This window comes from Scyliorhinus canicula, chromosome 13 (genome assembly GCF_902713615.1).
Source record: "Scyliorhinus canicula chromosome 13, sScyCan1.1, whole genome shotgun sequence".
NCBI classification, from domain to species: Eukaryota; Metazoa; Chordata; class Chondrichthyes; order Carcharhiniformes; family Scyliorhinidae; genus Scyliorhinus; species Scyliorhinus canicula.
Window position 1 is genome coordinate 20,975,981 of NC_052158.1, and position 21,804 is coordinate 20,997,784.

The 21,804-nt window shown below is 51.9% G+C and overlaps 1 protein-coding gene across 1 annotated transcript in view; it reads left to right on the forward strand.

Moving 5' to 3' along the window:
- The first annotated feature begins 400 nt into the window (after window positions 1-400).
- LOC119976515 (transcriptional activator somA-like) overlaps window positions 401-21,804 on the forward strand; it is a 56,296-nt gene continuing 34,892 nt past the window's right edge. The window contains exon 1 of the mRNA XM_038817060.1: window positions 401-637. Within this exon, the coding sequence (XP_038672988.1) occupies window positions 401-637 (237 nt within the window). The remainder of the gene's footprint in view (window positions 638-21,804) is intronic.

Sequence of the window (21,804 nt, forward strand, 5' to 3'; positions counted from 1 at the left end):
AATCCATAGAATTCTTACAGTACAGAAGGAGTCCATTCAGCCCATCGAGTCTGCACTGACCCTCCAAAAGATCACCCCTCCAAGGCCAAATCCCCTGCCCTATGCCCATAATGCCACCTAAGCTGCACATCTTTGGACTGCAGGAGGAAACTGGAGCACCCGAATGAAATGCACAGGGAGAATGTGCAAACTCCACAGAGACCATCACCCAAAGTCAGAATTGAACCCAGGTCCCTGGCGCTGTGAGGCAGCAGTGCTAACCATTGAGCAACATAAATTTACTAAATTAGAATAATCTCTGATACAAAATGGAGAGGGTCATTGATTTTTTTAAAATACCTTTTCATCCATGTCTTGACAGGTCATTGGAAGCGGTTTACTATCTTTATTCATAATCGTAATGCTAATCCTCAATGGTCTTCGTCATTGTTGCGATTGTGAGCGGAGGCAATTTAAAAAAAAATGTGCTTTGGAGGTTGAAAAACAAGAAAACAAACTGATTGTGGAAGAATTAGAAGGGAAAGCAACTGAGTTTGCGAAAACAAAATTTCATGGAGAGGGAAAAGAAATACGCAACATGGTTTATTCTGATTTTGAGACTCAACAAAATAATTCTGCAGCTGGAATGCCGAGTAGGGTAAGTGATATGTAAGGTCAGATGACCATTTAGTGAAATGGTCATGATAAACAACTGAAATGTGCAATTCAAATCAATTGTAAAATATGCAGAATATTTTGGAATTTTCCAATCTAGCACATAGTGGGATTGTGTGTCCAGAATTTGCCTATTGTTATTTGTTGATTTTTTTCCAAGCATGAAGATTATTTATTGGTTGCAAAATCATGGACTGGATTCTCCCAAAATGAGACTATGTCCCCATGCCAGCATAAAAACAGTGGAGTTTTACTTCCGACATTCCAAGAAAAAAGTTGAACAAATTCAATGCCCTGCAGGAGGCTAGCTGGGACTCGGAGTGAATCTCGCAGCTTTAGCTGCAGATAAGAACTCCCGCAGTTCTGGTTCGGAGTCCGCACATGCGCATGGCGGAGATCTGCAGCGGCCACGCCGTGCTCCGTGGCAGACTTGGACTGCGGAGCCAGACAAAAGAATAACCTTCTGATCGGCCGCCCGCCCAAGCTTCAAACCCCGCAAAAGCATTCTCCAACCGCCTATAATGCCCCCCGGGTACCAATTCGCCCGCTCCTGACCAGGACGGCTGCGGACCGAGCCCGCAGCCACCACGCCAGCATCCTGACCAGCAATAGTTGGTTAGTTCCATGCCATCGGGAACTCGGCCGGTCGGGAGGGGAGGTTCGATTAGCGGGCCTCTGGCAATGGGCCCCCGGCCGGGCGGTGTACTCCGCTGTCACGCTGATTTTCGGGGCCCGGAGAATTGGCGGGCCAGATTACGGCGTGAAAGTGGATTCGCCGCCCCCGTGCCGGCTGCGATTACGGTACGGGGCTGCGGAGAATCCAGCCCCATACATTTTGCATGTGCTTATGGAATGAGCTAGGAAAATTGAAGGAGGAAAATTCTGACTGCATAATTGAGGCCCTCTGAATTGATTAAACCCGCCAATCATAGAACATAGAACAGTACAGCACAGAACAGGCCCTTCGGCCCTCGATGTTGTGCCGAGCAATGATCACCCTACTCAAGCCAACGTATCCACCCTATACCAGTAACCCCCCCCCCCCATATTAACCTTATTTTTTAGGACACTAAGGGCAATTTAGCATGGCCAATCCACCTAACCCGCACATCTTTGGACTGTGGGAGGAAACCGGAGCACTGGGAGGAAACCCACGCACACACGGGGAGGACGTGCAGACTCCGCACAGACAGTGACCCAGCCGGGAATCGAACCTGGGACCCTGGAGCTGTGAAGCATTTATGCTAACCACCATGCTACCGTGCTGCCCCACAAAATCATGCCAATGACTGATGGCGTGTGGCATTCAGAAGCAGTGAGATGCTGCTCTCTCAAAGCCAGTAGTGCATTTACAGTTTACTACAGTGGAGTCCTGTGCTCAGCTTCTGAAGTACCAATAAGAATGTACATTCAACCTTGACAGAATGAACAGAACTGTTTCTGCGCAAAAGGAAGCCACTGAGCCCATCGTGTTTGCACCTGCTCTGCAAATGGTCATCGTGACTTTAGTGCCATTCCCCTGCCTTTTCCCTGTACCCCTGCACATTCAAATTTCTATTCAAATAATCAGCTACTGCTCTGTTGAATGCCTCAATTGAACGAGCCTCCACCACACTCCTCCACCAACGGGGAGACGGTTGCATAGTGGTATCGTCACTGGACTGATAGTTCAGAGACCCAGGGTAACGCTCTTGATGTTGAAAAGTTTGACATCCGAGTAAGGCTTTTAGGCTGAAAATGTAACGGGTAACAACAACAGTTAAGTTTATTGAGTTTTATTTGCACAAGGAGAGTGACCACCACAATCACAGGTCGTAGCCAAGCCCACTGTGCCACACAAAGGGAAGTACAGTTCTTGATGCACAAAAAAACACATCCCCCACAGGTAGTGACATCGATAATTTCTGAGCCTTTCTGTTGGCTTAGACTATACAAATGTCTAATTTTGATACAAAGAGAGGTGATGAGATGATGTCAATACATTCTGTAGTAACCCTACAGAGATAGGTATATTAGCAATACAAAAGCCGAGGTGATCGATTGATGTCATCGCTCATGGTAATATTGCTATAGACAAAGGCGTGTGTGTCATAACACAAAGGGGAGGGTGCTCTCATCAGGAAACCGATTGAATTCCAGGCAGTGTAATCAACTTACAAGCGGCCACTTGTCTGCTGACTGAACTAATGAGGTAGCTGCAGCAATTTCTATGGGACACTTTAAATCTTGAATTCCAGGCAGTGTAATCAATTTACAAGCGGCCACTTGTCTGCTGACTGAATTAATGAGGTAGCTGCAGCAATTTCTGTGGGACACTTTAAATCTTTATGTCAGGTATCCCACCATGCTCCAGTTGGCCATTTTAGGTTTACACACTGGGGACCTGGTTTGAATCACACCAGGGCAGATGAATTTGAATTCAACGAAAAATCTGGAATTAAAAGTCTAATGGAGACCATGAAACCACTGTTGATTGTCGTAAAAACCCATCTGGTTCATTGATGTCTATTCGGGAAGAAAACCAGCCATCTTGGGGAATAAGGAAGGGCAGGTGACAGAAGTGTTAGTGAGGTTTCACTTTGGGTCCAGTGACCATAATTCCATTAGTTTTAAGATAGATATGGAGAATGATGGGTCTGGCCTAAAAGTTAAAATTATAAATTGGGGCAAGGCCAATTTCGATGGTACTAGGCAGGAACTTTCAAAAGTTGATTGAGCCTGTTGGCAGGCAAAGGGACGGCTGGTAAGTTGGAGGCTTTCAAAAGTGTGTTAACCTGGGTTCAGGGTAAGCACATTCCTTTTAGAGTGAAGGGCAAGGCTGGTAGAAGTAGGGAACGCTGGATGACTTGGGATATTGAGGCCCTGGTCAAAAAGAAGGAGGCATATGACATGCATTGGTAGCTGGGATCAAGTGGATTCCTTGAAGAGTGTAGAGTTGTCGGAGTAGAGTGAAGAGAGAAATCAGGAGGGCAAAAAGGTTACATCAGTTTGCTGTGGCAGATAAGACAAAGTAGAATCCAAAGAGCTTCTACAAATACATAAAGGGCAAAAGAGTAACTAGGGAGAGAGTAGGGCCTCTTAAGGATCTACAAGGTCATCTATGTGTGGATCCACAAGGGATGGGCGAGATCAGAAAAGAATATTCCTCATCAGTATTTACTGTTGAGAAAGGAATGGATGTTAGAACATAGAACAGTACAACACAGTACAGGCCCTTCGGCCCACAATGTTATGCCGACCATTTATCCTAATCTAAGATCAACCTAACCTACACTCCTTCAATTTACTGCTGTCTATGTGTCTGTCCAAGAGTCGCTTAAATGTCCCTAATGACTCTGACTCCACCACCTCCGCTGCCAGTGTATTCCGCACCCACCTTTCTCTGTGTAAAGAACCTACCTCTGACGTTGTGTGCAGTTCTGGTCACCTCATTATAGGAAGGATGTGGAAGCATTGGAAAGGGTGCAAAGGAGATTTACCAGGATGCTGCCTGGTTTGCAGGATAGGTCTTATGAGGAAAGGTTGAGGGAGCTAGGGCTTTTCTCTTTGGAGCGGAGGAGGATGAGAGGCGACTTAATAGAGGTTTATAAGATGATGAGGGGGATCGATAGAGTGGATGTTCAGAGACTATTTCCTCGGGTGGATGTAGCTGTTACAAGGGGGCATAACTATAAGATTCAGGGTGGGAGATATAGGAGGGATGTCCGAGGTAGGTTCTTTAAAAAATTTGAATGCGGATTACAGGATCAACGGCAGGGTTCTGAGGAATGTGGAGGGACAGAGAGATCCTGAATCTCCATGTCCACAGATCTCTGAAGGTTGCCGCTCAAGTGGATAGAGCCGTGAAGAAGGCCTATAGTGTGTAAGCGTTTATTAACAGGGGGCTTGAGTTTAAGAGCCGCGGGGTTATGCTGCAACTGTACATGACCCTGGTGAGACCACATTTGGAGTATTGTGCACAGTTCTGGTCACCGCATTATGCTGCCTGGTTTGCAGGACAGGTCTTATGAGGAAAGGTTGAGAGAGCTAGGGCTTTTCTCTTTGGAGCAGAGGAGGATGAGAGGCGACTTAATAGAGGTTTAAGATGATGAGGGGGATAGATAGAGTGGACGTTCAGAGACTATTTCTTCGGGTAGATGTAGCTGTTACAAGGGGGCGTAACTATACGGTTCAGGGTGGGAGATGATGTGTTGGGCGCTCTGGATCCATGAAGCACATATAGGCCACCAAAACTGAAGATGGTTCAACACTATTTTATTAACTCTTGTAAATTGTTAGACATACTATTACTGTGGGTTTACGCGATGCTAGATTAACTAGAGACCTGTGCCTGTCCGAACCAGTTGAATCACTCAGCACGTGGTGAGAGTCTGTCCTGTACTTGATGAGCTCTTGTGCTTCTGAGAGGCAGCATTCAGAATGAGTGGGAAACGTGATGCCCTCTGTCTTTATCGTGAGTGTGTTCTAACTGGTGATTGGCTGCGGTGTTTGTGCATGTTGATTGGTCCTCGTTTATGTCCATCAGTGTGTGTCTGCACCATGATATACTGGTGTATATTATGACATCCCCCCCTCTTTTAAAAAAATGATGCGTATGTGTGACAATAAATAGTGTGAGTGCGTGAAGAATGTTCCTAACTACATGTGTGGTGCAAACATATTTACAGAGCTATGTACAGGAACACTAAGCGATATACAAGGGAAGGTGCCTGGTGCAGATAAGTAGGATGCAACAAATTAAACAAGAACAGTGCTATACACAAACCAAGAGAAAACAATTAAACAAGGCAGGAAAACATCTCAGAGAGTCCATGGGCGAAATTCTCCGACCGCCCGGGGCCGCTGAAAATCCCGACCCCTCTGTGGCAGAAATTCTCCGCCACCCGGGAACTGGCGGGGGCGGGAATCGCGCCACGCTGATCGGCGAGCCCCCTGCGGCTATTCTCCGGTCTGCGATGGGCCGACATCCCGCCGCTGGGAGGCCTCTCCCGCCGCCGTGGTCTGAACCACCTCTGGTGGCGGCGGGATCGGTGGCACGAGCGGGCCCCTGGGGTCCTGGGGGGGGGGGGCGATCGGACCCCGGGGGGTGTCCCCACAGTGGCAGGCCCGCGATCGGAGCCCACCAATCGGTGGGCAGGCCAGTGCCGTTGGGGCACTCTTTTTCTTCTGCCACCGCCACGGCCTCTGCCATGGCAGAGGCGGAAGAGAATCCCCCTACGCGCATGCGTGCGTGGTGACATCAGTGGCAGTTGGCGCACCGGCGCATGCGCGAACCGGCGAAGGCCTCTCGGCCAGCCCCGGCGCCGGGCGTCAAAGGCCGTTGTTGCCGGTTTTGCCGCCAGTCGGCGTGGTGCCAACCGCTCCGGCGCGGGCCTAGCCCCTCAATGTGAGCGCTTGGCCCCTAAAGGTGCGGAGAATTCCGTTGGCGCCACTCCGTTACGCCGGGACCCCCCCGCCTCGCCGGGTAGGGAGAATCCCGCCCCATAAATTTGCAAAGTTCCTAAATTCAGTCTCTGAGGTGGGCGACAAATTCTAGTTGACCGCCTCAAGGGTGGGTCGATAGCTGTCAGGTCAGGAGCTGGGTGGGGCTGCAACTCAGTCAGGAGGAGGCAGAGTGATCGGAAGTTCTGCACAGTCCATGGGAGGATCAGCAGGGGAGCAACCTGGAGGATCCCGTGACGCTCGTGGAACAAAGCGAAGGGCACGCCGATTGCGGCGCAGAATGGATCCATCTGGTAGCTGAACCAGGAAGGAGCAGGGGGCCATCTGCCTGAGGACAACAGCAGTTGCAGCCACCATCCGGGAGATGGACGCTCGATAGCGGGGAGATCAGCAGCACGTGAGTCATGTGCCGCCTTTTGCTGCGCCCGAGATGTCTGCATCTTGCGAAGCACTGGAACATGGTCAAGATTCAGTACATGGATAGACAGCACCGTCGTCCTCAGGGTGCGATTCAATGAAAACTGTGCGGGCGACAGACCAGTGGAGAGCGGGGCGGAGCGATAGGCCAACATGGCTAGATAGAAGTCAGACCCGGCATCGGCAGACGTGCAGAGGGGCCTCTTGACTATGTGAACTCCCTTTTCTGCTTTGCCGTTGGTCTGGGGATACAGGGGACTGGATGTCACATGGGCAAAATCGTACCGCCGGGCGAAACTGGCCCCTTCCTGGCTGGTGAAGCAGGGGCCATTGTCCGACATCGCCGTGAGTGGGATGCCGTGCCGAGCAAATGTCTCTTTGCACGCCCGAATGACAGCGGACGAAGTGAGATCGTGCAATCTGATTACCTCAGGGTAGTTTGAAAAGTAATGTACAATCAATACATAGTCCCTACCCAATGCGTGGAAATGGTCGATGCCCACCTTGGACCAGGGCGATGTGACCAACTCATGGGGCATCAGAGTCTCCCGTGGTTGGGCCGGCTGAAAACACTGGCAGGTGGAGCAGTTGACTACTGCGTTGGCAATGTTGTCATTGATACCCGACCAATACACAGCTTCCCGGGCACTTCGGCGCCATTTCTCAATGCCCAGATGGCCTTCGTGCAGCTGCTCCAGCGCCAGCTGGCGCATGATGTGCGGGATCACGATGCGGTCTAGCTTCAGGAGAACCCCATCAACAACTGCCAGATCGTCTCAAACGTTATAAAACTGCGGGCATTGGCCCTTGAGCCACCCGTCCATCATGTGGTGCATGACACGCTGTAGCAAGGGGTCAGCCGCTGTCTCCACCGGCGAATTTATATCAGGCATGCATCCGATGCAGGTAAGTGGGAGGCTGCGAACTCAACTTGGACGTCGACCTGGCAAAAGAACCCCTCAGGGTCACATGGAGTGGTGACATACCTGGAGAGGGCGTCGGCAACGATGAGGTCCTTGCCAGGGGTATAAACGAGTTGGAAATCATACCAGCGGAGCTTGAGCAGGATGCGCTGGAGACGAGGCGTCATGTCGTTCAAGTCCTTCTGTATTATCTTGACGAGCGGGCGATGGTCGGTATCGACAGTGAATTCGGGAAGCCCATAAACATAGTCGTGGAACTTCACAACACCGGTCAGAAGGCCGAGGCACTCCTTTTCTATTTGCGCGTAGCGCTGTTACGTGGGGGTTATTGCCCGTGATGCATACGCAACGGGGGCCCATGACGAGGCCTCATCACGCTGCAGAAGCACGGCTCCAATGCCAGACTGAATGCCATCCGTAGAGATTTTTGTTTCTTTTGCCGGATCAAAGAAGGCCTGAACTGGGGCCGTGGATAGTTTGGCCTTTAGTTCCCTCCATTCGAACTCGTGGGCAGGGAGCCACTGGAAGTCCGTCATCTTCCGGACCACGGCCAGGATTCTCCCCTACCTGGCGGGGCAGGGGGTCCCGGTGTAGCCCGCGCCATGGTGGTTTCCGCTATGCCGACTAGCGCCAAAACCGGCGCCAACGGCTTTTGGCGCCTGCCACCCGGCGTCGGGGCTGGCCAAAAGGCCTTCGCCGGTCCGCGCATGCGCCGGTGCGTCAACGGCCACTGACGTCACCAACGACGCATGCGCGGTAGGGGGGGGTCTCTTCCACCTCCGCCATGGTGGAGGCCGTGGCGGCAGCGGAAGTAAAAGTGTGCCCCATGGCAGTGGCCCGCCTGCCGATCGGTGGGCCCTGATCGCGGGCCAGGCCACTGTGGGGGCACCCCCCGGGGTCCAATCGCCCCGCGCCCTCCCCAGGATCCCGGGGCCCGCTCGCGCCGCCGATCCAGCTGGCACCAGAGGTGGTTTAAACCATGTCAGCGGGATTGGCCTGTCAGCAGCGGGACTTCAGCCCATCGCGGGCCGGAGAATCGCCGCGGGGGGCACGCCAATCGGCGGGGCGTGATTTCCGCTCCCGCTGATTCCCAGGTGGCGGAGAATTCCAGTCACGGCGGGGGCGGGATTTACGCCAGCCCCGGGCGATTCTCCGACCCTGCCCCAGGTTCCTGAGTGCCGTGTAATGCGAGGCGAGGTTAGGGATGAACTTTCCTAAAATGTTTACCATTCCCAAAAACAGGAGGACCGCTTTATTGTCCTCGGGCGTTTTCATGGCAGTGATAGCAGCAATTTTGTCCTCATCCGGCCGCACACCCAAATGGGAGATGTTGTCCCCTAGGAATTTAATATCAGATTGACCGAAAGAGCTCTATTGAGGCACAGGCCATGCTCATGTATGCGTTTGAAAACACGCTTGAGGCGACTGATGTGCTCCTGCAGGGTGGTGGACCAGATTATTATGTCATCGACGGAGACACGAACACCTTCGATTCCCTCCATCATTTGTTCCATGATTCTGTGAAATACTTTGGACGCCGAGATGATCCCAAATGGCATTCTGTTGTAGCAGTATCTGCCAAAGGGAGTATTGAATGTACACAGCTTTGTGCTAGATTCATCTAGCTGGATTTGCCAGAAGCCTTTTGAGGCGTCAAGTTTTGTGAAGAGCTTGGCATGGGCCATCTCGCATGTGAGTTCTTCACGCTTGGGAATTGGGTCGTGCTCTCTCATGATATTTCTGTTTTTTAAATAATTTTTATTAAAATTTTCAACAACATATTTTATCACAACAAAGAAAAACAGTAACCCCCCCCCCCCCAAATACCAAAACAATAAATTAACAAGAAAAAGAAATGGGCATAGAACCATGAAAACAAACTCCCGTAACAAACCCATACCCCCCCCCCCCCCCCACCCCCCCCCCCCCCCCCACCCCCCCCCCGCCCGGGTTGCTGCTGAAGTTAACCACCCACTAATGCTCCGCCAGGAAATCAGGAAATGAAAAAAAATGAAAATGAAAATCGCTTATTGTCACGAGTAGGCTTCAATGAAGTTACTGAGAAAAGCCCCTAGTCGCCACATTCCGGCGCCTGTCCGGGGAGGCTGGTACGGGAAAAGGCTGCCACCGCCGGAAGAACCCCTGCACCGACCCCCTCAGGGCAAACTTGACCCTCTCCAGTTAAATGAACCCAGCCATGTCGTTGACCCAGGATTCCGGGCTCGGGGGCTTCGCGTCCCTCCACTGTAAGAGAATCCTGCGCCGGGCTACAAAGGCCAGAATACCGGCTTCTTTTGCCTCCTGCACTCCCGGCTCCGATGCTACCCCAAAAATTGCGAGCCGCTAGCCCGGTTCCGCATTGGAGCCAACCACCTTTGACAAGGTCCCCGCCACCCCCTTCCAGAAAACCTCCAACGCCGGACACACCCACAACATGTGTGTGTGATTCGCTGGGCTCCCCGAACACCTGCCACACCTGTCCTCTCCCCCAAAGAACCGGCTCAGCCTGGTCCCAGTCATATGCGCCCTATGCAGCACCTTTAGTTGGATTAGACTAAGCCGTGCGCAAGAGGAGGAGGAATTCACCCTCCCCAGGGCGTCCCCATATGTACCACGAACAGCTCATTCTTCTCCACATTGAGCTTATAGCTAGAAAAGTCTCCAAACTCCCCAAGAATCCTCATTACCTCCGGCATCCCCTGCGCCGGATCTGCAATGTACAACAATAAATCGTCCGCGTACAATGACAGCCGGTGCTCCTCCCCCACCCGCACTATCACCCTCCAGTTCCTCGATTCTCTCAGCGCCATGGCCAGGGGCTCGATCGCCAACGCAAACAGCAGGGGAGACAGAGGGCACCCCTGCCTCGTTCCCCGGTACAACTGAAAGTTCTCCGACCTCCTCTCATTCGTCACCACACTCGCCACCGGGGCATCATACAACAGCCTCATCCACCTAATAAATCCCTCACCAAACCCGAACCTCCTCAAAACCTCCCACAGGTAGCTCCATTCCACCCTGTCAAAGGCCTTCTCTGCATCCATCGATACCACTATCTCCGCCTCTCTGTCCACCGCCGGCATCATTATGACATTGAGAAGCCGCCGCACATTGATGTTCAACTGCCTCCCCTTCACAAAACCCGTTTAATCCTCGTGAATGACCTGCGGCACCACATCCTCCACCCTCCTGGCCAGTATCTTGGCCAGCAGCTTCGCGTCCACATTGAGGAGCAAGATCGGCCTGTGAGACCCACACTGGAGGGGGTCCTTATCTCGCTTCAAAATCAATGAAATTAATGCCCTGGACATCGTCGGGGGCAAGGCCCCCCCCTCCCATGCCTCATTCAAGGTCCTCACTAACAGTGGGTCCAACAGGTCTGAAAACTTCTTATAAAATTCCACCGGGAACCCATCAGGCCCCGGTGCCTTCCCTGACTGCATACTCCCCATCGCATTGACCAGCTCCTCCAGCTCAGCTGGCAGCCCCAGACCCTCCGCCAGCTCCTCCCCTACTCTCGGGAACTCCTGCTTGTCCAAACAGCAGTCCATATGTCAATGTCCTGTTGTAACTTGCAACAGCCCTCGACACTATCGAGAACTCCATCAACCTTCATGTCATCGGCATGAACCACCAGTTCTAACATCCAAAGGAAGTGAATCTTTGAATTATTCTGAAACAATCACCTCTCAAAAGGACATTGTATGTTCCCTCTATCTTTAACAGCTGTACCAATAATCAAATATACTTTGCTTTACCCTCTTAAATTCAAAATAAGTTTGTCCAGGTTGTTTTCTTGCATTCAAAATTTCTGACTGTATGCTTCAGGAACCAACTCCCAAGCACTATGGATAGTTTTCTACACTACATCATGATTTATCGATATATTTTCTGACAATGATGCATACACCTCACTGGCCCTAGCTACCAGTTACTCTGTAAAAGGGGGCTGGATTGCCCATTCCTCAGACTAAGTATTTCCACGCTGCAGGATTAATGGACTTCTACGACAGCAAAACTGGCACTGCACCTGAACCAATTCACTGACCGTTGAGGGGTTAGCACCGGCGCCACATGGAATACAACCGATTCCAATGAGAAACGGTGCTGGATTCACCGGCTTCGTGATTGACACGCAGGAGGCTGACAATTGCAGCCGCAGAAACACACTGCACTCCCCACACACACTCATGCCAGCCACGAAGGTGGCTGCAAGGATAGCGGCACCCGTTTCACGGATACAGAACTGAGGAGCCTGCTAGACGCTCTTTTATTACACTCCTGTATCATCTTTGATTACTCTTCTTTGCGTGTTTTGATATACTACTGAGTGTAATATGTGTTACTTAAACCTTGTTTGCGGATGACGTTTTCTGAATCTCAATGAAGACTCGAACTCGGCCAGCAGTAACAAAAGTTTTATTGAGTAACGATAACAATAATTGCGTGAGTTTTTTAGTTTAACATTGATACTAGTGATAAGATCAACAAGATCTAACTACACTAACCGTCTGAGCGAATCTGATCCTGGTCACAGTACACCCGAAAGAGCAAGAGAGAGAGAGAGAGGCACAATGCCGTTGCTTTTATACCCCTGTTGGTCCCGCCCTCTAGTGATCATCTGGTGCTGCTGATTGCACATTAACCCCTTATGTACATGCACATAGAGATTGTCTTGTTATGCCCTTGGCCTAGCATAAGCTGCTTCCTTGATGTTCACTCTGACAAAGGAAGGTTCAGACGTGGAGATAACTTCAACACGTTTATTAAACTATTTACAATTCTCCTACTCGGATTCGCCTCTACTGTTAATCCTTCCATAGCTACTCAGACTGACGAACCGGTCTGCTACAACCACGTGGTGGGTGTGATGTTGAATCAACCCTGTGTCTGTACTCATGGAGTGTCTCCACTGGAAAGAGGAAGATCATGTGTGCTGTGCCCTTTATATATGGGTTGATGTAATGCCCCCCTGTGGTAGTGTCACCTCTGTGTGATTCGTGAATGCCCATTGGTCGTGTCCTATCTTACTGACCTATTGGTTGACTGTCTGTGTGTCATGTCTCTGGTGCTCTCTCTAGTGTTTAGCTAGTCTACGTGTATTTACAGTAACCCCTTGTGTATCTACAGTGATGCATATCACCAGAGAACACGACAGATGCCATAGAATTTTAGAATTTACAGTGCAGAAGGAGGCCATCATGGCTGTGTCCTGCAGGAGCTGCTGGTTATGAGGAGGGCTGTTCTGGTGTCCCAGCCCCCAACTACAAACACAACCCAGGCGCCGAGCAGCAGCGATGATGACACCGATATGGACGAGAGCTCTTGATCCGCATCCCGAGACACTTCGGAGCACAACTCCGGGAAAGACACTGATTTCTCGTCACAGCTGACTCCAACAGCCTCCACCATCCTAGAGGCACTCACCTCGGTTGGTACTTTAGTGAAAAGGCTCCTGGGGCACTACCCGGTGCATACCACACACATGCTGAGGCACAGCAAGTGGAGGTAGGAACCCCACCAAGGGTCGGATGGTTGGATAGTGCGCCAACCCCACAGACCAGAGAGGTTTTAGCCTTCTGGAATGGACAGTCCCATAGATGGTGGGATGCAATCGCAGAGCCAGGGACTACATGAGGGCTTGCCGGTGAGCATCCAGTACCTGCAGTGCAGTTGGAGGAGCCCAACCACATGTAAGAGCAGGAGGAGGCCTTGGGGGCAAAGGTTTTGGCCACGGGTCAATGAATCCAAAGTCTGGGAAAATTGTGCAGGCAATGGCAGAGTCCCAGGACTGGGCCGCCTTCTCACAGGCAACCATATACCAGAGCCACTGGACATTGCAGCAGCGCTCCAGAACTTGGCCCAGTCACAGCAGGCTATGGCCGACAGTGTTGGTGGCATTATCCAGGCACTGGTCGAGGTGGCACAGGCTCAGAGGGAGGTGCCCCAGTTCAAGTGGGAGATGTCACTTGCTGATGTGTCACAAACTCAGAAGGAGGTGGCACAGTCAGTGGGTGATGTGGTGCAGTCCCAGATGGAAGTGGTCCACTCCCTCTGCTTCATGGCCACGAGCATGCAGCCCTGGTTCAGACAAAAGTAGGCCTCCAGGTCTGGCAGTGCCAGGTGACGGGGGAGCCTCATGAGTTCGCTCAGCTCGTACCCCCGTCCCATGGAGGAGTGTAGGAGAGGATGGGGAGGTGATGGGCCTGTCCTGGTTACTCCCGCAGGAGCGGTACCAGAACACCGCAGCACCTCGGACTCCTCCCCTTCTATCCCTGGTGCATCCCATAGGCAGCAGGTTGAACAGGGCGGCACCACACCACCTGGGACACCCAAGCAGCAGCCAGACACATCCAGGCCTGGTCGCCCCGGAAGACGGCCGCCAAAGGGGACCAAGGTCATAAGGTGGGATTCGCAGCAGGCCGCCTCCACTCCTGATGTACCATCTGGGGATCCACCCAGACATAGCATTAGGGCCCGTAAGGCCAGAAAGGTAACACCAGTTAAGTTGGCACGGGTGCAGAGAACAGTATAGCAATAGGGGCTAGGGCACAAACCTACATATATTTGTTCACATTAAATAGCTGTGCACAACGTTACAACCTGCCGTGGTGCTCTGTTAGAAGGATGTGAGGGATGTGCTCGTCTGGGCTGGCTGCAGAGGGAGCGCAAGGGGGTGGGGGAGGGATGGGAGAACCTTGTCGGTGGGCTTGGCCCAGGTACCGAAGTTCAGCCAGCGCTCGCCGCTCCAGTGTTCCACCCCCATCCCATTCCCCCCACCATCCCCACCTCCACCACCCAGGAATTTGATGAGACCGTGTGATGGAATGACCAGCTCGCATACAGAGATCGCCCAGGTGGACGGTGGAAAGTGCTATCGTGGGCAGGAGTCGGACATTGCCGAAAGATGAGGAGCACCAGAGCTCATCGCAAAGCGGGTTGTCATAACCCTCCATCCCATGGACCAGACCCGTTGTTACTGCCAACCCAGGGCCCGTAGTGAGGCAGGTAGGAATCACAGAGGGGATTGGAAGGGGAAGGGGGAGTGGCGCAGGGAGTGTGTTCATGGGAGGGAGCGGCTGGGAGGGTGGAGGGATGGGTGTGTGGGGGTGGGATGCGATGTCCGTGCCCCTGGCCAGTCCCCTTAGTTGATGAACCTGGAAGCAATCAGAGCATATCATGTACATCGGCCCAGGTGCACATATTTTACGGCCTCCCGTGCCTGCCCATCCCCACATGTCCTGCCCATCCTCACCCTCTCTTGCGTCCTCATCATCGGGTGAGGACTGACGTTAAGCCTCTTCCTCCAATATGTCGTCTCTGCTGTGTGATATTGTGGGGGATACAGCAGGCCACCATGATGTGGGAGCCCCTCCCAGCGCTATAAAGGAAGGCCCCTCCAGAGCAATCCAGGCATCTTCAGAATGCCAAAGCACCGCTCGATCACACCCCTGGTTGCAACATGGGTGTCCGTGTAGCGGGTCTCCGAGTCAGTCTGTGGTTTCAGATAGGCATCATCAATCACGACCACAGTGGATAACCCCTGTCACCCAGGAACCTGGGGTGGGGTTTGGGTGCGCCTCGAAGAGACCAGGAACCGTCAAGTGCGCCAGGATGAAGGCGTCTTGCACACTGACTGGGTAATGGGCGCAGATACGCTTCATGCGTATCTCATGGTCACACACCAGTTGCACATTCATCCAGTGGAACCCCTTTCGGTTTGTGAAGGCCAGCCTGACATCTGCAAATGCTCGTAAGGGGAACATGCATCTCGTCAATCACCCCCTGGACCTGGGCATCTCGGCGATAGTGGTGAAACCCGCTGCCCAGGCATCCTGGTGGGCTCGGTCCACATTGAAATTGATGTGTTGTGCCGACCAGGCATATGGAGCCTCCGTGACAGCATGGGTGCACCTGTGCACCAAGCTCGTGAGATCCTGGACATTGGGCAGCACAGTTGCTTCACAGCGCCAGGCTCCCAGCTTCAATTCCCGGCTTGGGTCACTTACTGTGCGGAGTCTGCACATCCTCCCCGTGTCTGCGTGGGTTTCCTTCGGGCGCTCCGGTTTCTTCCCACAAGTCCTGAAAGACATGCTTGTTAGGTGAATTGGACATTCTGAATTCTCCCTCAGTGTACACGAACAGGCGCCGGAATGTGGCGACTAGGGATTTTCACAGTAATTTCATTCGAGTGTTAATGTAAGCCTACTTTTAACTTTTTTTCCAGCAAACCTAGGAGAGATGAAGCTCCTTTTATTTTGGTTTCCAGTTACAACTAAACTCAAAAAGGTATTTCCCCTAATAGTGGCTCCTGATTGCTCAGCAACATATCATTCTTTCCCCAGTCTCTTTTTTAAAAAATAATTTTTATTGGAATTTTTTTGCAGAAAATATAAAACATAACAACAAACAATGAAATGCAACAAAATAACCCATAATAACTGTAACAACCCCCAGACCGTAACAACGCATGTATCACATCCCCCCACCCCCCAACCCCAATGAACAACAAAAGAACTTAAAATAAATTTAAATTAAATTAACAAACATAGTCATCCCCTTCCCTCCCCTTCCCTCCCTTCCCTCCCCCTTCCCCCCTCCCCCTTCCCTCCCCTCCCCTTCCCCTTCCCCTTCCCCCCTTCCCCCTTCCCCTTCCCCTTCCCCCTTCCCTCCCTTCCCCCTTCCCTCCCCTTCCCCCCTTCCCTCCCCCTTCCCCTTCCCTCCCCTCCCCTTCCCCCCCTTCCCTCCCCTTCCCCCTTCTTCCCTCCCCCTTCCCTCCCCCTTCCCCCTTCCCCCCTTACCTCCCCCTTCCCGCCCCCTTCCCCCCTTCCCTCCCCCTTCCCTCCCCCTTCCCCCTTCCCTCCCCCTTCCCCCTTCCCTCCCCCTTCCCCCTTCCCTCCCCCTTCCCCCCTTCCCTCCCCCTCCTTCCCCCCTTCCCTCCCCCTTCCCCCCTTCCCTCCCCCTTCCCCCCTTCCCTCCCCCTTCCCACCCTCCCTTCCCCCCTTCCCCCCCTTCCCTCCCCCCTTCCCTACCCCCTCCCTCCCCCTTCCCCGCCCTTCCTTCCCCCCTTCCCTCCCCTTCCCCACTTCCCTCCCCTTCCCCCCTTCCCTCCCCCCTTCCCCCATTCCCTCCCCTTCCCTCCCCCTTCCCCCTTCCCTCCCCTTACCTCCCCCCCTGCCCTCCCCCTTCCCCCCCTCCCCCCCTTCCCCCTTCCCTCCTCCCTTCCCTCCCCCCTTCCCTCCCCTTCCCTCCCCCTTCCCTCCCCCTTCACTCCCCCTTCCCCCCCTTCCCCTTCCCTCCCCCTCCTCCCCCTTCCCTCCCCCTTCCCCCCTCCCTCCCCCCCTTCCCCCCTCCCCCCCCTTTCCCCCCATCTCTAACCCGCTCCAAGAAGACCCTCTTCACCCTCGGGGTCCCATGCGACCAAACAAAGCTCATGATGTTGCTAGTCACCCTCCTAAAAATGGCCCTAGGGATAAAGATCGGCAAACACTGAAAAAGGAACAAAAACCTCGGGAGAACCATCATTTTGACGGACTGCACTCTACCCGCCAACGATAGCGGCACCATGTCCCAACTTTTAAATTCCTCCTCCATCTGCTCCACCAGCCTGGTAAAATTAAGCTTATGGAGAGTCCCCCAACTCCTGGCCATCTGCACCCCCAGGTATCTGAAACTCTTCACTGCCCTCTTAAATGGGAGTCTCCCAATTCCCTCCTCCTGATCACCCGGGTGTACTACAAATACCTCACTCTTGCCTAAATTGAACTTATAGCCCGAGAAGCCCCCAAATTCCGCGAACTGCTCCATCACCCCCGGCATTCCCCCTTCTGGATCCGCCACATACAACAGCAGGTCGTCCGCATGCAGCGATATCCGATGTTCCTCCCCACCCCGCACCAGACCCCTCCATCTCCCTGACTCCCTCAACGCCATAGCCAAAGGTTCAATTGCCAGTGCAAAAAGCAAGGGGGACAGGGGGCACCCCTGCCTGGTCCCACGGTAGAGCCTAAAGTACCCCGATCTCCTTCCATTGGTAACTACACTTGCCATCGGAGCCGTGTAGAGCAGCCTCACCCATTTGATGAATCCCTCCCCGCATCCGAACCGCTCCAGCATCTCCCACAGGTACCCCCACTCAACTCTATCAAACGCTTTCTCCGCATCCAGCGCCACCACTATCTCCGCCTCCCCCTCCACTGCCGACATCATAATACCATTTAGCAGTCTCCGCACATTCGTGTTGAGCTGCCGTCCCTTGACAAATCCTGTCTGATCCTCGTGTATCATCCTTGGCACATAGTCCTCTATCCTGGTGGCCAGGATCTTCGCCAGCAACTTAGCGTCAACATTGAGGAGCGAGATAGGCCTATATGATCCACACTGCAAGGGGTCCTTATCCCGCTTCAGGATCAGAGAGATCAGTGCCTGCGACATCGTCAGGGGCAAAGCCCCCACCCCTCCCATGCCTCATTGAAGGCTCGCACCAAAAGGGGGCCCACCAGATCCGCATACTTTTTATAAAATTCCACCAGGAACCCATCCGGCCCCGGCACCTTACCTGACTGCATTTGTCCAATCCCCCTGACTAGCTCCTCCAACTCTATCGGCGCCCCCAGCCCCTCTCCAGCTCCTCTTGAACCCTTGGGAAACATAGCCTGTTCATGAAGCCTTTCCTCAGTCTCTTATTTACGTTATATGTTACAGACTCTCTCACCTTTGTGCTACAAGTTACAGTTTCTATGACATTCAAAGCACAGATTTGTAAAGAAAACCAGCATTGTCCCATAGAACTCATCATAAGGGATAGACACTCATGCATTTTGGGCACTACCGGCTGTTTGGGTGTCCCGTGCCATGGTGTGTTTCACTGTAAATCCACGCCTGCTCAAACCCACTATAAAGGTCCAAAAAAAGAGTCATATGAACTTGAAACGTCAGCTCTGTCCTCTTTCCACAGATGTTTCCAGACCTGCTGAATGTTTCCAGCATTTTCTGTTTTTATTTCAAATTTCCGTGTCTGCAATATTTTGCTTTTGTGCCATGATAAAGCATTACTATTTCTTTATTTTCAGAGAAAAATTCTGCCTCGAATTTAAAAGGTTATGTAAGCAGATACTAAATTGTAGCTGTGCTAGTAAGATCTGTCCGTTTAAAGTCTGCATTTATCTCACAATTTCTGGATGAAATGTTAATGACAATCATTTGAGCTTGCCTGGAGGTGCTATAAGGGGAGTCACCTGAAGATTTGGAAGTAGCAGTGTGTAGGAGCAGTATGCATTCATCAGCAAAAGTAACAGTACAGTCAAAAGGGCAGCACGGTAGCATTGTGGATAGCACAACTGCTTCACAGCTCCAGGGTCCCAGGTTCGATTCCGGCTTGGGTCACTGTCTTTGCGGAGTCTGCACATCCTCCCCGTGTGTGCGTGGGTTTCCTCCGGGTGCTCCGGTTTCCTCCCACAGTCCAAAGATGTGCAGGTTAGATGGATTGGCCATGATAAAAATTGCCCTTAGTGTCCAAAATTGCCCTTAGTGTTGGATGGGGTTACTGGGTTATGGGTAGGGTATGGGTTATGACCTTGGGTAGGATGCTCTTTCCAAGAGCCGGAGCAGACTAAATTATATAATTCTATAAAGCAACAATACAGTAGTCCCCCGTTATAACGCGCCCCGCAATACCGCGGTTCGCGATATACGGCGGGGGGGTTTATGGACCCCAACTTACTTGACTCATTTTAAACTCTTTTTGAAACAGCACCTTTTTGAGCCGCGATGATTAGACCGATTAGCAGCGATGATTACCCGCGATGATTAGACCGATTAGCAGCGATTATTACCCGCGATGATTAGACCGATTAGCAGCGATGATCACTGTCTTGTACTGTAGAACGATTAGCCGCGATGAGTAGCCGCGACCGATTAGCCCAGTTACACAGCCATAAAAGGGATACCTTTTCCAGTGCAGGTATCTTCGAGTTCGAGTTCAGTTGCTGTCGTGTCGTTCAAAATGTTTAAGCGCAAGTCTTACTCAGTGAGTCAAAAGATACATTTGATAGACCGGCTTCGAAACGGGGAAACGAAGGCAAAATTATCCAGAGAGACTGGTGTACCAGAGTCAACCCTCCGTGGGTGGGTGAAAGATGAGCCCAATTTAAGAGCATATGTTGGGACAGTTTCTCAGAGTGAAGGGCTTAGCAGGAAAAAGGCAAGGAACGCTAGTGACAGTAACTTAGAGAAGGCTGTGTTCACCTGGTTTGTCCAGGAACAGTCTGGTGGCACCCCCCTATCTGGACCTATCATCAGGACTCAGGCTGAGAAGTTCCATCACCAGCTCCACCCAGAGGACAGCAATTTCGTAGCCAGCAAGGGTTGGCTCCATCGGTTCCAGAAAAGACATGGGATAGGTGCAGTTACCATCAGTGGTGAGCAGAGATCCGCCGACTCAGGAGCCGCAGCAGCCTTTCCCGACATCCTCAAGAACTACATGGTGCAAGAGGAGCTGACCCCAGAGCAACTCTACAATGCAGATGAGTCAGGGCTTTACTGGAAGATGCTGCCTGACAAGACCCTAGCTGTCAAGGATGATGCCCACAAGACTCTGGGGTACAAGCAAGCCAAGAACAGGCTCACCATCCTGTTTGCCAGCAATGCCACGGGAACACACAAGCTGAAGCCATTGATTGTGGGCAAATTCAAGTCTCCTAGATGCTTTCACCACATCAACATGGAGAACCTACCCATTACCTACTGGAACTCTGGCAAAGCCTGGATGACAGCTTTCTTATTTGAGGAGTGGTTCTTCAAGTTCTTCGTACCCAGTGTCAGGGACCACCTTAGAGCCCGCAACTTACCGCAGAAGGCCACACTCCTACTGGACAACTGCTCAGCCCACCCTCAGGGAGATGTTCTCAAGACCAGGGATGGGCAGATCCAAGTGCTCTATCTCCCAAAGAACACCACCAGCAAGATCCAGCCATGTGATGCTGGCATCATACAGACCTTCAAGTCTGTGTACAAAAAGGAACTGATCCTGGAAATGATAGACTCTCCTCTCACTGTCCCAGATTACCTGAAAGCCATCACCATCAAGGATGCCTGTTATCTGGCAGGGAAGGCCTGGGGAGCTGTGACAGAGAAGACCATCGCCAACTGCTGGAACAAGGCCCTAGGAGCAGCACTCCCACGACCCCAACATTACCCGGATGAAGAGGATTTCGTAGGCTTTACTGAAGCAGAGATCAGGGCAGCTGAGGAGAGGCTAGAGGACCAACTGGATGAGAACCTAACACTCCAGGATTGGGTGGACAGGTGGGCAGCAGCAGAGGATGACATGGCACCCGCAGAAACATTCACAGAGGAGGAGATCATCGACCAGGTCACCCAAGAGGAGGCAGAAGAAGAAGAAGAAGAACCCCAGCCCACAGTGGCAAAGAGCCACTCGGATGCCATCACGCACCTGAAGTGGCTCATAGCATACACAGAGCAGCAAGACTTCGACCCAATATACATCCTGCACCTGAAGAACCTCCAGAGACAAGCACAAGTCAAGATGAGGAAGGGGATGTGCCAGAGGAAACTCACAGACTTTTTTAAATGATTTTAAAAATATGCGTGTAAGTACAATTTTAAGTATATTATTGTATGTATACTGTATATTATTGTATATATTTTAATACATTTAAAACTTGATTTAAGACTTGAACGAACTTTGCTGTTTCTTATTTAAAACGCCCTTCCATTCAGCAATGTTCAGCACAGTCAGCGATGTTTCCTCTCGTTCATTCATTTGGATATCCGCCATCTTGGATATCCGCGGCTCGGTTACAACGCGGGTGGCTGTCTTGGACCCGAACACCCGCGTTATAACGGGGGACTACTGTATAATGTCGAAAAAATGCACTAGACATGAAAAACATCAAGAATGATGTATAATCACCCCCTGTTTCTCAGTCAAACTGAAACAACCGTCCTAACCACCTGCCAGAAATCCAGTAAGTAACCAGTTGATTCATCACCCACCCACTTACCCATTTCCATGGAAGGTGTGGCATGTGCTAGCTGACACACAGAGCATGGTGGCACAGTAAGACAGTTGTCAGGTGCTCTAAGGTTTCCCTGAATGCATTTTTGAAGGATATGTAAATTATACCCGCAAGGGAGGTGTTCACCTCATAGAACATAGAACAGTACAGCACAGAACAGGCCCTTCGGCCCTCGATGTTGTGCCGAGCAATGATCACCCTACTTAAACCCACGTAACCCATATACCCGTAACCCAACAATCCCCCCATTAACCTTACACTACGGGCAATTTAGCATGGCCAATCCACCTAACCACGCATCTTTTGGACTGGTAGTCCTGGTAGTTTCC